This window comes from Elephantulus edwardii, unplaced genomic scaffold (genome assembly GCF_000299155.1).
Source record: "Elephantulus edwardii isolate Elephantulus edwardi_28Jun2011 unplaced genomic scaffold, EleEdw1.0 scaffold00017, whole genome shotgun sequence".
Classification (NCBI taxonomy): domain Eukaryota; kingdom Metazoa; phylum Chordata; class Mammalia; order Macroscelidea; family Macroscelididae; genus Elephantulus; species Elephantulus edwardii.
Genome location: NW_006399767.1, coordinates 4,166,178 through 4,181,308, shown reverse-complemented (window position 1 = coordinate 4,181,308; position 15,131 = coordinate 4,166,178). Strand labels below are relative to the sequence as shown.

Sequence of the window (15,131 nt, the reverse complement as noted above, 5' to 3'; positions counted from 1 at the left end):
TTCTCTTATTTCTATTGGCCTCCATTGTACCTTTTTTTTAAAGAAAATTATTCTAGTTTGCTCACAAAGATCATATACATTGCGTTTTACACTATTCTTCATTCACATTTTGTTCCCTATAACCATTCCCATGCATTATATTTTATAAAATCAATCATTATTGGACCTTGCTCATCATTACCCAAGCTCTTGCTGGATCCTGCACATTCCTTTACCCTCTCATTTACCCACCAAACTGTGCATCCCTGGGGCTTCACCCTTATCCGTCCTCACCTCTCTGTTCCCACCCCTTCCCACCTTGGGTCCCCATACAGGTTCTAGTTATCCTTCTATTTTAACAATAATGGTTTTATGTAGAATTTGTCCTTATAAGACTTAATTTCCTCTTGGCAAAGTTTGAATAGCACTTATAAATTTTTACATGTAATTTTTATTATTTGTACACATTGTTTAATATTTTGTTAACTTCTACTCCCTGCTTTCTATTAGATTTGTTTTGATTCCATGTTTCCAGTAGTGAGACAATAGCAAAATGGGACAAAATTAAGGAGAACACAGCTTTATTCAACTAATTTTAACAGGTAATATGAACACAGCCTCCCTCTCTAGCACAATGGTGGATTTTAAATGAGATCTTAGATTGAGTAGAATTGTTGTTTTAAGGTTCCTGGTGTCTGATGGCCCTGTCATTTATCTAGGTCTTGAAATAGATTTTATTAAAAGTCCAGATGTAAAACCAGTAAGTTGACTGAAATGCTATAGATTGGAAACAAAGAGAGAACTCAGTCAATTACACGTTGCTAAGGGCATCCACACCTGGAAGGACTTTACCTTCCAGAAGTTCCAGACTGGCACCCCCTCCAGTGCTCACATGACTGACTTTATCTTCAGTGTTCCATTTGGCACAGCAAGTGGCAGTGTCTCCACCACCTATTATGGTGATGCAGCCCTTGGAAGTAGCTTTCACAAGTTCATCCATGAGTGTTTTTGTTCCCTGAGAAAAAGCACTCCATTCAAATACCCCAAGAGGTCCATTCCACACAATTAGCTTGGCTGTGGCCACAACTGCAGCAAAGTTTTTGTTGCTCTCAGGACCACAGTCCAAGCCCATCCAGCTAGCTGGGATGCCAGATTGCACAGTGGCATGCCCAACTTTGGCGTTCTCATCAAACTGGTCAGCAGTGACAAAGTCCACAGGAAAGGTGATTTTCACACCATTATTCTTGGCTTTGGACATGATATCTGGGACAATCTTGGCTCCTTCTTCATCAAACAAGGAATGACCAATCTCCATGTTGTTGAGTACCTTAAGGAAGGTATAAGCCATCCCACCACCAATAATCATCTCATTGACCTTGTCCAACAAATTTTTGATGAGTTGGATCTTGTCTTCCACTTTGGCTCCTCCAAGAATGGCCAGAAAAGGTCTCTCTGGGTGTTCCAAGGCTTTTGCAAAGTAATCGAGCTCTTTTTTCATCAGAAATCCACATGCTTTCTGGGGTAGATTCAATCCCACCATGGAACTATGTGCCCTGTGAGCCGTGCCAAATGCATCATTGACATAAACATCCCCCAGTTTGGAGAGCGAAGCACAGAAAGCGTCTACTTGAGCTGGATCAGCCTTAATCTTCTTTCCCGTAGTGTCTTGCCCTTTCCCTTCTTCTTCCACATGAAAGCGTAGATTCTCCAGCAGGATGACTGAACCAGCAGCTGGGTTGGCACAGGCATTTTCCACCTCTGCGCCTACACAGTCTTGGAGAAACAGAACATCTTTGCCGAGCAAGGACTTAAGCTCAGCGGCAACAGGCTCTAGACTGTATTTGTTAGGCATAGGAACACCATCAGGTCGGCCGAGATGGCTCATAAGAACTACTGACTTGGCTCCGTTATCTAGGCAGTACTTGATGCTTGGGATGGCAGCCCTGATTCTCTGGTTGCTTGTAACCTTGTTTTGCTTCATGGGAACGTTAAAGTCGACTCTCATGAGGACCCGCTTCCCTTTAACATCTAGTTTGTCCAAAGTCAACTTACTTGAAAGAGACATCTTCAAAAAACGAAATTATCAACAGACAGACACCAGGTTCAAGATGTTAAAAGACGCACTTTACTGTTAAACGGAGGTTGCGTCTGTGGTGATTTTTAACGTTCTTCCTCCTGTTCCGCCCCTTCCTTTGCTAAATCTCTAGAATGGCAGGTGTGATTGGACTAGACAAGGGAGTCTAGCTTTTTTATTGGTCAGTATAGCTGTCAATTAGGCTTTGTCTTTATTTATTGGTCCAGATTAAAAACACCTCGGAGCATGAAACAACAGGATTAATTGATTGGCTTGAGAGGCTGCACGGGTGGGGTAGTTAAAGAAATCTGTGCCTCAGTGCCTGAAAAAGATACTCCTCGTGATAATATAAAGAAAAAGGGGGTGGGAGAATCAACAACCGTGTCCTCCTCCTGAGCACTAATTACCTAAAGTACCTGCCAACTTCTCCTTTGTTTTTTGGTTTGGAGTTCCCCCCACTTTCGTCCTCGTAAATATTTCTCCCAGGGATTATACTTTGTAAGCAAGTGTGGGAAGGATTTAAACAACTCCTTTCGTCTGATCTCAGACGAACATAAAAGGCTGATAATCGCAAAGAGAATGGGAGTAAAAAGTAGTATAGGTGATAGTGGGTTATGTTCTTGCCGCTGACAATCATGTGTGTTAACAACCGTCCTGCAGCTCCTTTTGCTTTGTGTATTTATTTATTTTTGGTACCTGTACAATTTAAGAATTAAGTTGAACATAATAGATTTCATGAGGGTGATTTTTTTAATTGCCAATATTTGTTGGAAGTGAATGGGTTTCTATTTTTTTAATAAGACTGATTAATTTGGTAATGAAAATGGACATTGCCTGTTAGTTTACACGACAGTTGTCATGGTTAAATGAATATGTAGTATAATAATGTCATTTGTGTAAAATTATTTTTCTTGGGAAAAGCGAATGAGATTAATGGATTTTTATTTTCGTAACTCTTTTTTATATCTTAGATAAGTCAAATAAAAAAGGTTAGAATTCTAAACACATTTGGTATGTTTCCAGAAAAAAACTCATTTTTATAGTACTATAAAATTCTTATTTATATATTTTGTATTTCTTTTATCACATTCCAATATTTGTGAGTCTTCATTCAATTGTTTACTAAAACAATTATAATACAACTCAATTTAGAAATATGTCGGCACTTAGACCTTTATAGTCCTAGGAAATAATGACTTTCACTTTAGATTTATTTTTTAGCAGTGAAGTATAATAAAGCGATTAAAAATCTGTAAGCATACAGTATTATGTTAAAATGAAATTCTATAGTCAAAGTGGAATAAACTTACCACTTCGTTTAGTAAAAGGAACTTTGTCTAATAATTTTTAAAAAGTCAATTCTTATTCAAAGTCAAATATTATTTAAAATGGGTAAGCCTGGAGGACATTATACCTAGTGAAATATCTCAGTAGCAAAAGGACAAATATTGCATGGTGCCACTGTTGTAAAATGGGATTGATATCAGGGTTGGGGTAAGACTGAGTAAAACTGGATAAATTGTGTATACTGCACTGAAACAGATGAGGGACTGATTAATTTAAAAGGTAATAGGGTATTATGGTTATCACAAGAGTCCACAACTGAGGAGGACCTCATGCACTTGCTGCGAAGGGTCAAGGACTGCAGCCTTCAGTATGGACTGAGGCTCAATGTCAAGAAGACAAAGATTCTCACCACTGGACCAACTGGCAGCGTCAGGATGGATGGTGAAGAAATTGAGATTGCGCACAGCTTCAGTTTGCTCGGCTCCACAGTCAACACTCTTGGCACCAGCAGTCAGGAAATCAAAAAGCATATCGCGATGGGAAAGTCTGCTGTTAGGGACCTCTCTAAAGTACTGAGGAGCAATGGTGTCTCTCTGGAGACTAAGGTGCGCCTGATACAGGCCATGGTATTTGCAATCGCTTGTTATGCATCAGAGCGTTGGACAGTGACTAGGGAGGACAGAAGGAGAGTGGATGCTTTTGAGCTGTGGTGCTGGAGAAGAGTACTGAATGTACCATGGACTGCCAGGAAAACAAACAGATTCATCTTGGAGAGGATTAAACCAAGCTACTCCTTGGAGGCAAGGATTCTGGGGCTTCATCTGACATACTTTGGACATGTTGCCAGGAGGGACGGGTCCTTGGAGAGGGACATCATGCTTGGGAGGGTGGAGGGACAGCACAGGAGAGGAAGACCCTCTATGAGATGGATTGATTCGGTGGCTGGGGTAATCGGGATGGGTGTGTCAGAGGCAGTGTGGTTGGGGCAGGATAGAGCAGGGTTTAGGGCTGTTGTGCATAGGGTCGCTATGAGTCGCAAAGGACTCGAGGGCACATAACAACAACAACAACAGTGGAATGTACTTGGCGCGGTGGGAGGGGTGCAGGGGGATTGTGTACCAGGGAAGGAGTGTTTTGTTTCTTTTACTTTTGAAAGAGAGGAGCAAACTGGGGGCTAGGGGTGGGGGGCTGGGCGGGGAGAGAAGTGCAGCAATGAATGAATGGAAATCCAAAATCTCTGTAAATGCTCATTAAAATTATTTTTAAAAAATAAAAATAAACCATAAAAAAAAGTCAATTCTTAGGTGTGTTGTATGTAATAGATGCTGAAGATTATGACTAGTCCGGGTAATGTGATGGTTCAAAAACTCAGCTCTTAAATGAAGGGTTGATGGCTTGAACCCATCAGCAGGTCCATGGGAGAAAAGTATGGTGTTCTGTAAAGACTCTTGTTGTTATGTGCCCTCTGGTCAACCATGACTCATAGCAATCCTATGTTCAACAGAAGCAATGTTATCTCTTTATGACAACCCCACCGTTGTTGTGGTAATTGTTTTGATCTATCTTGTTGAGAACTATCCTCTCTTTTTCTGACCCTCTACTTTCCCCAACATGATCTCTTTTTTTTTTTTTCCCCCAAGGCCTGGCCTCTCCTGACAACATTCTCAAATTATGTAAGTCAAAGTTTCACCATCCTTGCCTCTAAGGGGCACCTTGTTTGCATTTCCTCTGAGACATAAATTTTTCTTTTGGCAGTGTATAGGAAATGCAGGACTCTACTCTAACAAGAGAAATCAAAGGCATCAATTCCTCTGTTATCCCTATTCATTGCCCAACTTTCAGAAGCATGTGAAGCAAAACCTTGGATAATGCATAACCCTGAGTTACTAGAACATAAAGAAATGATTGCCAATGAACCATTCGATTATGTGGCATACGGCCAAGAACCAATGGTAAAGAAGGATGAAGTCTAAGCTATACTGAGGGCATTGCCAAAAAACGCCACAGGATGTGATGAAATACGAATTGAGGTGTTTCACCAAACAGGTGCAGCCCTGGATGTGCTAACTTGTGCCAACAAATTTGAAAGACAGCCCCCTGACCACTAACTATACTAACTTCCACTAACTAACTACAGTCAATTGTTAATCCTATAGGAGAGGTGTATTCTGTCTTCTTGGGTTCCTATGAATAGGAATGGACTCAATGACAGTGGATTTGGTTTTATTGGAGAGGTTGATGAATAGTAAAACACATAATTTCTTCTTGTTAATAAATTCTCCTTGATCCTGCACAATCCTCACAATCTCTACTGTGCCAACATCCATTATTGTTGTCACTGTTTCAACTTACTGAGGATTTTCTCTTTCTCTTAACAATGAGTGAATTTTTTTTTAAGTGAACTGGGGGAGAGGGGAGGGAGGGCGAGGGGAAGAAATGTGCAATAAATGAATGAAAATCTAACTTCTCTATAAATATTCATTATAATCACAATTAAAATAAAATTTTGGAATGAGCATGATTAAGTGTTCTTGGGTTCCCATTCGTCTCAAAATGATCCATGATTTGTTATGATCCACAGAGTGAAATCCCTTTATATAGGTAATAAAACATAAGTAAACATCTTTCTGATGTTCTCTGCTTTCACCCCAGATCCATCTGGCTTCAGTATGATATCCTTTGTTCCATGACTTCTTCTGAAGTTTTCTGCCAAAGTTTCAATACATATTGTGGAAAAAAGAATAAATAACTGGATGATACTCATAGTTACCTAAGAGTTGACAATAGGAAAGATAAATAAACATGCATGTATGCAAACCCACATATCACATATGCAACAATATGGAGTCATGTTAAACACAGAGTACAGATGACTCTTGAACTGCATGTGCCATCTGAATGTGAATTATCTTTTTTCCATTTCAGTGAACTCATGTTTGTTGCTAATCATCTCAGCATTCCATTAAACGAAAAAGCAAAACAACAAAAGCCTGTGCACATAGACATGATTGTTACAAAGTATTTTAAGTGCATATTTGAAACACTTAAACTTGTTGCAAAAGTAACAAGGGAGTAAAGTCCACCGTTATGTAGACTTGCACAGTCCAAACTTTTGTTGTTCAGGGGTAAAGGATATATATTGTTTATCTCATTGCTCTTTAGGGAAAAGGGACTATCTTGGCAATAGTTGAAAGAAGAAATTATTTTTTTTTTAGGTACTCTGCTATTTTGTAGACATGACTGATTTATTCTGCCCATTTCATTATTTGCATTTCATACCTCTATTTTCTACATTAGAATCTGTCTCCCTCTAGTGGCATATTATTTCATTGTCCCTGAATTTTGGAAGTAGATGTTCAATGAGGTCTCTTTTTCTTTGTTACTGTGAGAAAGTCATTTAAAATTTTTGAGCGTCTCTTTCTTTATATGTACACTAGGGATAATGAATTTCACTTTAGAGAGATGTTGTAAAGGTGAAATAATATAACAAAACCAACTTAATGTATCTGAATTCTTAAACTGGGAAGTAGCAAATATTTAAAAACTGTGATTTTCATAATCTGAATCTGTGGCTCAAACCCTAAATGTAGTTGTGATCTCAGAATTCAAATAATATTAATGTCTCTTCAAAGATTACCAGTCTTTACTTAAAGTATGTACATTTTTGAGAAATTATCTACTGAATAATATCCTGATCTTTTTAATAATGTGGTTTATTTTGTTTTTTAAAGATGCTGCTTATATTTACAATGTATTGCCAGCTAAGTTAGTCTTAAAAGATGTATTTAAACAAAGTGCTTATAAATTTTTCAGACAGAATTTCATGGAATGAAACAGGACTCCCTTGATTTTTTTTTTTTTAGGTTACATGCTTCCTTTCCCAGAAGGATTCCTAATGTTATGTGAATATTCTGCCATCTCGTGGTCTTGTCTTGAATTTCCTATTTGGGAACTTTGGTTTTGTTTTGTTGGAAAGTTACATTTGAAAGCTGCAGATTGAGTTCAGGAAAGGCTAAACAAAATTCTCTGCCCATTTTTACAATAAGCCCATGCCTTGACATAAATAAAATGTCTGTGCTGGTGTATTAAGCTCTTTCTAAAAATATGTAGATAACTACCCATTGACATCAGGGTGTTTCTAATTCATAGTAACCTTCTATCAGGCTGTAAATCTTTGTGGGAGAAAATGGTCCCTCTACTTCCATAGAATTCTGGTCGCCTAGTGGTAAGAAACTGTGCTGCAATCTCAAAGACAGGTGGTTTGTATCCACTCCCTACTCTGCGGGAAGGATGGGAATTCTCTTCCTGTTTGATTATCCTCTTTAAGCCTCTGAAAACTAGCAGTGGGTAAGCTATGGGTCAGTCCTGACTTGACAAAAATTTCCATGGAACAGCTGGTAGATCCAGACAGCTGACCTTTTGTTCAGCACCCTAACATGTTTGCACTGTGCCATTACAGGCAGGACCAATCATAGGGACCATTCACATTCTTGTGTTGTTGATATTAGGTGCTGTCCAGTCGAAGACAGCTCATCACAATCCTGTGAACAACAAATTGGAGCTTTGTCCTGTCCTCCCCTGTCTCATCTCCACCATGCTCAGAATTGTTGTGATCACTGTGCCAGTCCTCCTGTTGAAGGACTTACTCTTTTTTGCTAACCCTCTCCCAGCATGATGTCTTTTTCCAAGGACTTCCCCATCCCTACTACTGTGCATTGATTCGGAGTGTTTGGCATCAGAATTATGCAGGGATCACTGTTCTCTTAGCAGTGAAGGAACAATGGTGACTTAGCAGTGAAGGTAACAATGAAGGAACAAAGGAAAATATGGTCACAACCATAATGCCCAACTATTCAGGCCTTAAAAACATCTTAAAAATTCATAATTTCCCCTATTGTAAGATATCAGTGTCCAACTCTGGACAACATGGAGCACCTTGCTTTATATGTCAGCATGTAATCTATATACAATGGTTTTATTCCAGTACTCTAGAATTATTAATCAAGAATATGTTATTTTTGTTTCTGGAATCAGAACCAAATTATTACTTTTGATTTGATTACAGGTTATTATCTGGTTCCATCTGTTTTACCCATTTGCTCTCACCTAAGACCCTAAGACTTACATTTCTTAATCATATTTTTTCCTTTAGTATTACAATTTACTAACTTTGTTCTACAACTTTTCTGCATCTTCATTTATATATATTCATATATACACGTCTCCCAGGTCTTAATTAGTTGATATATACACATATGCAACTGGTTCCCTGAGTCTAATCTTCACTCTCCCAATATTAACTTAAAACAAAACCAAAATTCCTTGGATAAATTAATGATTTCTATATGGAATAGGAAAAGTACTAGATGATCTGAATCTAAGGCCAAAAAGTGTTGATGTCATGGTTAAAAAGAACACTCTAGATGTCTTGTTGAAGCTCCATTGGCTAAACATAGCAAAATGTGAACATTGACATGAAATATTGCAATAAAGCAGCAACAACAACCATAGTAGAAATGAAAACACAGTCCAGAAGTCTGTAGTGATTTTCAGAGGCAGGGATACAGGGAATATGGGCAAAATTGAGCACGTGAGAGAGTGGGTGGGGCTGCAGGGGTAGGGTGGGAGTGTAGAAATAAAATACAGAGAAGAGACTGTACAATGAAGGGTTTTGTGAACTGCTGAGTCAGACCTAACCCATAGTTGACCCTCTAGCAGGTATCAGAGGCAATAAATCACACTGGAGGAGATTGCCCATCATTCTTACACAGAGCAGCCAATGGATTTGAATTGCATACCTATGTAATGGCAACAAAATTCCTTACTACTAAGCCACCAGAGTACCCTGCATGATGAATAATACACAGAAAATCTAACATTATGCAACTTCCAATGTAATAACTTTAAAAAAAATTTTTAAATTATTGGTTTTCATACAATCATTGATATACATTGTGTTTTATTCATGTATATCTAATTAATAATTGAGAAAAACTGCTCTTAGAAGCTGAAATGACTGAATAAGAGAATGTTGAAGAGCATGATATTTATATGATCTTAAAATTTTTTTCTCGTGGATTGTTTATTAATCCCAAAGTTTACAACTCATATGTGTGTATTATGAGGTGGAGGAGAGAGTGAAAGAATGAGATAAGATTAGGTAATCAGTACTTTAATAATCCAACAAATGTAGTATCACTTAATATTTAAATATTTGAAACTGAGTACTTGAACACTCTGGCGTGTGACACTTTTTTATGTTAATTTAAAATCATTAAGAACTTTGCTTTTCTCACTATACACAAAAATCAACTTAAGGAGGATCAGAGACTTAGAAGTAAAGCCCCAAACCATAAAGGTCATAAGAAACAAAGTAAGATCAAATTTAGAAGGCCAGGCTCAAAAAAAAAAAAAGAAGGCAGCCAGGCTCTTGGTATAATACGGCTTACCAATACAATCAGAAATACACAACAAGGAGAGGATAAAATTGATAAATGGGACCTTCTTAAGATTAAATCCCTGAGTGTATCAAAGCTATTTTCCAACAGAGTGAGAAGAAAACCTACTGACTAGGAAAAAACATTTGGCAGTACTATCTTAGACAAGGGTCTCATAGCAAATGTTTATAGAATCGTATAGGACCTCCAAAAGAAAAAGACTGCTAACACAGTTAAAAAGTGGACAAAGGACATGGAAAGAATTTTCACAGAGGAAGATATCCAGATGGCCAACAGACACATAAGAAAATGCTCAAAATCATTGGCAGTAAGAGAGATGCAAATCAAGATCACAGTGAGATACCATCTTACCCAAGTAGCAGTGGCAAAATGTAACAGGACAGCAAGTCATAAATGTTGGAGAGGTTGTGAAGAGAGAGGAATTCTTATACATTGTTGGTGGGATTTTAAAATGGTACACCCTGGAAGGTAGTTGGACATTTCCTAAAAAAACTGAACATAGGAATTCCATATGACTCAGCTATTTCACGGCTTGGAATATACCCCAAGAAAATTAGAAACGAGACACAGATTTGTACACCAATGGCATCATAGCCATATTATTCACCATTGCAAAAACATAGAAACAGCTCAAATATTCAACTACAATTGAATCGATGGAAGAAACATGCAGCATGCAGGAGAATTGATTGAAAAAAATTATTACGTAACTTGGGAGATACTGAAGAACATTATGTTAAATAAACTAACTCAGTCCCAGAAGGGCAAATACTCTATAAGATCATTATTGTGGAAATAGAAAATTAGTAAAATTGATAGGAGCATCTATGGGGGAGGGTAGGAGCAGAGGGGTGAGAACGGGTAGGGGAGTAATAACAAGGTTGTACAATTTGATGGGTATAGGGAGAGGTGGGTAAAGGAAATGGGAAAGATCCAGTGTGGAAAAACAATATATATGAACTTTGTAGGCAAACCAGCATAAAATTAAAACATATAAATAAAAAAATAGAAGGAATACTAGTGAAAAAAAGAGAACTTTGCCTTAATTATTACCTGAACTTAAATACTTAATTAAGTCATAAGGAAACAATATAAAAAATCAGAATATGAATTCTAAAAGAAATGCCTCATATCATAAACAAAATATAAGAAGAAGGGATAATATTGGAGGATTTAGAAAAATTCTAAATTAACTGGATGTGTATGGCTACGGTACTATAGCTTTGTAAGGCAAGGTCATACAATTAGGATGTCTGTGTTTACATAATAAGAATAAAGTGTCATAAATCCACAATTTACTTTCAAAGATGTCAGAAAAAAAATCTTGTAAATTTCTATCTAATTTACAATTATATGTAATTGTAGCAAATATTCTGGTTAAATGATATGAATTTGTGAATCTAGGGGTTATTAATATAAGTATTATCTTTTTAACCAAGAACTTTGTGCAAGTTTGGAAAACATTAAAATAAATAATAGAGTAAATACTTCAATGAGATCTAAGTGATAACAGCAACTGGAAATATTAAATAGAAAACTAAGAGGGCAATGAATTAATGTTAAAGATGGAGGAAAAACTAAGAAAAAGGGTGAGAATGGTGGCACAACTCAAAGACATACTCAATGCCACAGAAATGTACATTCAGAAATTGCTGAATTGGTATATATTCTGGTATGTATAATCCCAACAACAACAACAAAGTAAAAATAAAAATAAAAACTGGAGAAAATAGGTATCCCTGCATTGTAAAAGAGACATTTGCATTATTTTAAAACTTAAATTTGTGACATCTTTGAAAATCAAATTGGTAAAGGAGGTAGCTAACACAAGTTGGCTATCTTCTCTGAGACATTTATTATGAAAATCACATTTTCTTTGATTCTATATTGTAAGAGGAATTTGAGTTAATTAAGTTTACAATTATGTGGCAGGAAAACTTTCAACTGTTCACACTCATCTTTTTTAGCACACATTGCCACTTAATGCATGTTGTCAGTCCTTTTATTTACTGTGCTCTATTTTCCAAAGGTGAGGTTTTGTGACATTGTCAATTGAGATAAGATCCAATAAATGAATATATTTTCTCCACGAAAGTTCTCTATAAAGAGACAAAAAACTAGATCCTGTTTTATACAACTTATGAGTATTAACCAAAAATATTTTTCTTATTTTTGTTTTACCCACATTTTACTGATCAGCTTACGTAACCAGTGTCTTATGTGAGGAAGTAAACACAGCTTTAGGTTTGTTGGGTTCTTCTTATTAAATATACTGTACTGAAATTTGGTGAGACGTTGATAGTAGGAAATGCATTGACAGACATTTCGGTTTTGCCACTTCCAAATTAATGAACAATGATAAAATTAAATCTGATACTATACATTTTAATCAAATTTTAATTCAAAAAAATGTTTAAATTTTTAAATGGAAAGTTTACATTTAATTTAAAATTAACCTTTAATTAAATAATCTTTAATATTTTTATTTTGGATATTAAAATTTTCAGGACTATGCATTAGGCTTCAGCTTACAGCCATGTATATAAAAAATGCATAGGATAGCTGAACTCACACTAATCAACTGAATAATCTTGAATGTTTAGGCAGCTAGATGGGTCACATAGCTATAATGCTCTTGTTACTAATTGCTACTAACTTGACTCTGAACCATTATTGTGGTGTTAGTTTTAAAGCTGGCTTTTATTAGCCATTACATTAGCACCTCCTGGTATCCAGCTACCTTAACTGTGAATACATAGTCTTGTAAATCATAAACACCTGTGGAATGAGTGTAAGAGAGAGAGTGCTTTCTATATTGTAAAGCAAAACCCTGGTGATGGTGGTGGAGAGCAGAAAGAATGTGGCACTGCTGTGCAGAGGTTGTGGCAATTTGAAAACAGAAGAACCCTGAGATAAAAGGCATAGTTGTTTTTTTTTTTAAAAGTATTGTTTACTGGATAATTGAAAGAAAAGGCTACTTGTAACTTTAACTTTTCTAAAATAAAGGCCACAGTTAAAAGATTTTGCTTGCTGGATTATTCTAGGAAAAGCTAACTGCTGTACTGCTGACACAGTGTTTGCTGGATCGTTAAGGTAACCATAGGCTTTTTGCTGCTGAACTGAATCTAGACTTTGACTAATTGAGGGATTGTATTTTTACTGTTAATCTAGTTTGAGACTACTGGATTTAAACCTGGATTGCATTGTGAGATATTCTTTGCTTCGTAATTCCATAACGTTTCCCCCTAATAAATCTCACTCTTCATATCACAACTGTGAGTAAAATCTGTGAGTCGATAATGAGTATTGGACTCGTATAATTGGTATAAAAAGATGTTGGAACATGTAAAGTGGCGTATCTGACCAAGAAGCTATCTATTTGCTGCTATGTATATTATTGATGGAGATAGTTCCCTTTATTGAAGAAGGCAGAATTCCAACTAGGCCTTCCCTGTATTGTAATTTATCTTTAAATAATAATAAACTGCTTAACAAAAAGAAACATCATCTTTATGTCTTTGAGTCTATTATATGAACTCATTTTATTGAGAGTTTTTGTGGGGTTTTTTTTCCCCATTTCTGATGATACTTACCTTTACCAGACATGAAGGCCTTTTCTAATGATTGGTCATTCCTAAAGACATGTTCAAAGTAAATTAGTCAAAGTTTTCTGTAGTGACTCCACTTCTAGCCCATTTCCTTGCTGCCTGCTGCCCTTCTCGTAGGTCCACACCTCCTTCCCAAGTGGTGCCAGGAGCCCTCCTGCATCTCCAGATCCCTGGCCTCACAGATCGCTGGCCTCACTAGGTGCCAGGTGGATTTATCAGGCCTAGGTTCCCCCATTCAGGCCTGGCCTTGGCTACTCCAGCACCACTCACCTGCATCCAGTATTGCCTTGATCCTCTCCATCTTGACTTTGGCCATCTTGGCTTTGATCTCCTGGGGCAAGGAGTCTACCAACTTCTTTGCAGGACCTGGTTAATGCCCTGGACTTAGTTCTTAATTTTATTGATGAGCTTCACCTTGTCCACAGGCTTGACCTCGATCAGACAGGTGGTGAAATGTGTCTGTTCTTTCTGTGTGGGGGCTGTCTTCTTCCTTCCTCTCAGAGGCAGTGGCAGCAGTGGTGGGCACAGCCCCAGGGGCCGCTCCTGGCAGTATGCCAGGGAGTATAAACCCAACATCCCGAATCTTCAGTGTCTTCTTCAGCAGCTTGTTGAGATGTGAGAGCTCCAGGAACGTGAAGCTGGCAATGTCCTGTATAAGCTGCTCAATCTTCTGGGGCTACTACTTGGGGATGTTATCTAGGGAGCCACTGGCCAGTGTCTCAGCCTTGCGATGGCTGCTACTCCTTATGTGCTTCAAGCCACACACAGAGTGGGTACCTGTTGTCTGGCGAGGTGGAGCGAGGTGCCCAGGAGCCAGAGACATGGCTCCCACAGACGCGACCCTCACAGGGGACAAGTAGCCGCAGGAGCGTTGGTATGAGGGCTGGAAGGTCACACGAGGCTCCACAGAAGAGGACGCTGTAGCTGCAGGGCGTCGGACCCTGCAAGCTGCAATTTTGCCATTTTGGCATGCATTTCTATACAACATACTAACACTTGAATTCACCAATTCAAAAATTGATAATAACATTGAAAGTTGGTGCTGTTTTTAGGTACTGTCACTTGTAGAAACCCTATTTACAACAGATCTGTGACCCTTGCCTTTCTCATCACCACTGTCAAAGTCAAACCCTTTGTGGTCATCATTTTATGTAAATCAATCTCACTGGCAATCTTCTTCTCTTTCACTTAACCTCTAACTTCCCAGTATGATGGCTTTCCTCAAGGAATAGTTCCTCCTGAAAATATATTCAAAGTAAGATGAAGTTTCAGTTTCACTGCCTGCAAGGGCATTCCTTGCAAGTTAGATTTGTTTGTTCTTTTGAAAGAGTATATTCAATACTTTTTTGGCACCACCACATTTCAAAGTATTGATTCTTCCTTTATCATACTTATTCATTGTCCAACTTTCATACACATTGAAAGTAGTTGGAAATACCATGGCTTTGATCAAGCACATCTTAGTTTTTAAACTGACATCTTTGCTCTTTAGAACTTTGGAAGGGTCCTTGATAGTGGATTTTCCCATTGCAACATGTCTTTTAATTTATTGTTTTTTAATTTTTTAATTATTATTAAATTTTATTAGTTTCAATGAACATTCACAGGGATTCTGGGCTTTCACTCCTTCATTGCCGCACCATTCTCTCCACCCTCCTCCCCAGTTTGTTCTTCCCCGCCATCCGAATGTCTGTTTTAATTGTCCAATTACCACAGTGCTTGTCA

General features: G+C 37.7%; 1 protein-coding gene and 1 pseudogene across 1 annotated transcript; both read right to left on the bottom strand.

The window, feature by feature from the left end:
* Positions 1–790: 790 nt before the first annotated feature.
* Positions 791–2,044, bottom strand: PGK2 (phosphoglycerate kinase 2). The gene has a single exon (XM_006881919.1). The coding sequence runs from the start codon at positions 2,042–2,044 to the stop codon at positions 791–793; it is 1,254 nt and encodes a 417-aa protein (XP_006881981.1).
* A 10,464-nt stretch (positions 2,045–12,508) lies between these two features.
* Positions 12,509–14,394, bottom strand: LOC102846986 (annotated as a pseudogene).
* Between the last annotated feature and the right edge of the window lie 737 nt (positions 14,395–15,131).

Bases quoted from the DNA above. Each gene is read 5' to 3' on its own strand.
- PGK2 (XM_006881919.1), bottom strand. From the start codon at position 2,044: ATGTCTCTTTCAAGTAAGTTGACTTTGGACAAACTAGATGTTAAAGGG.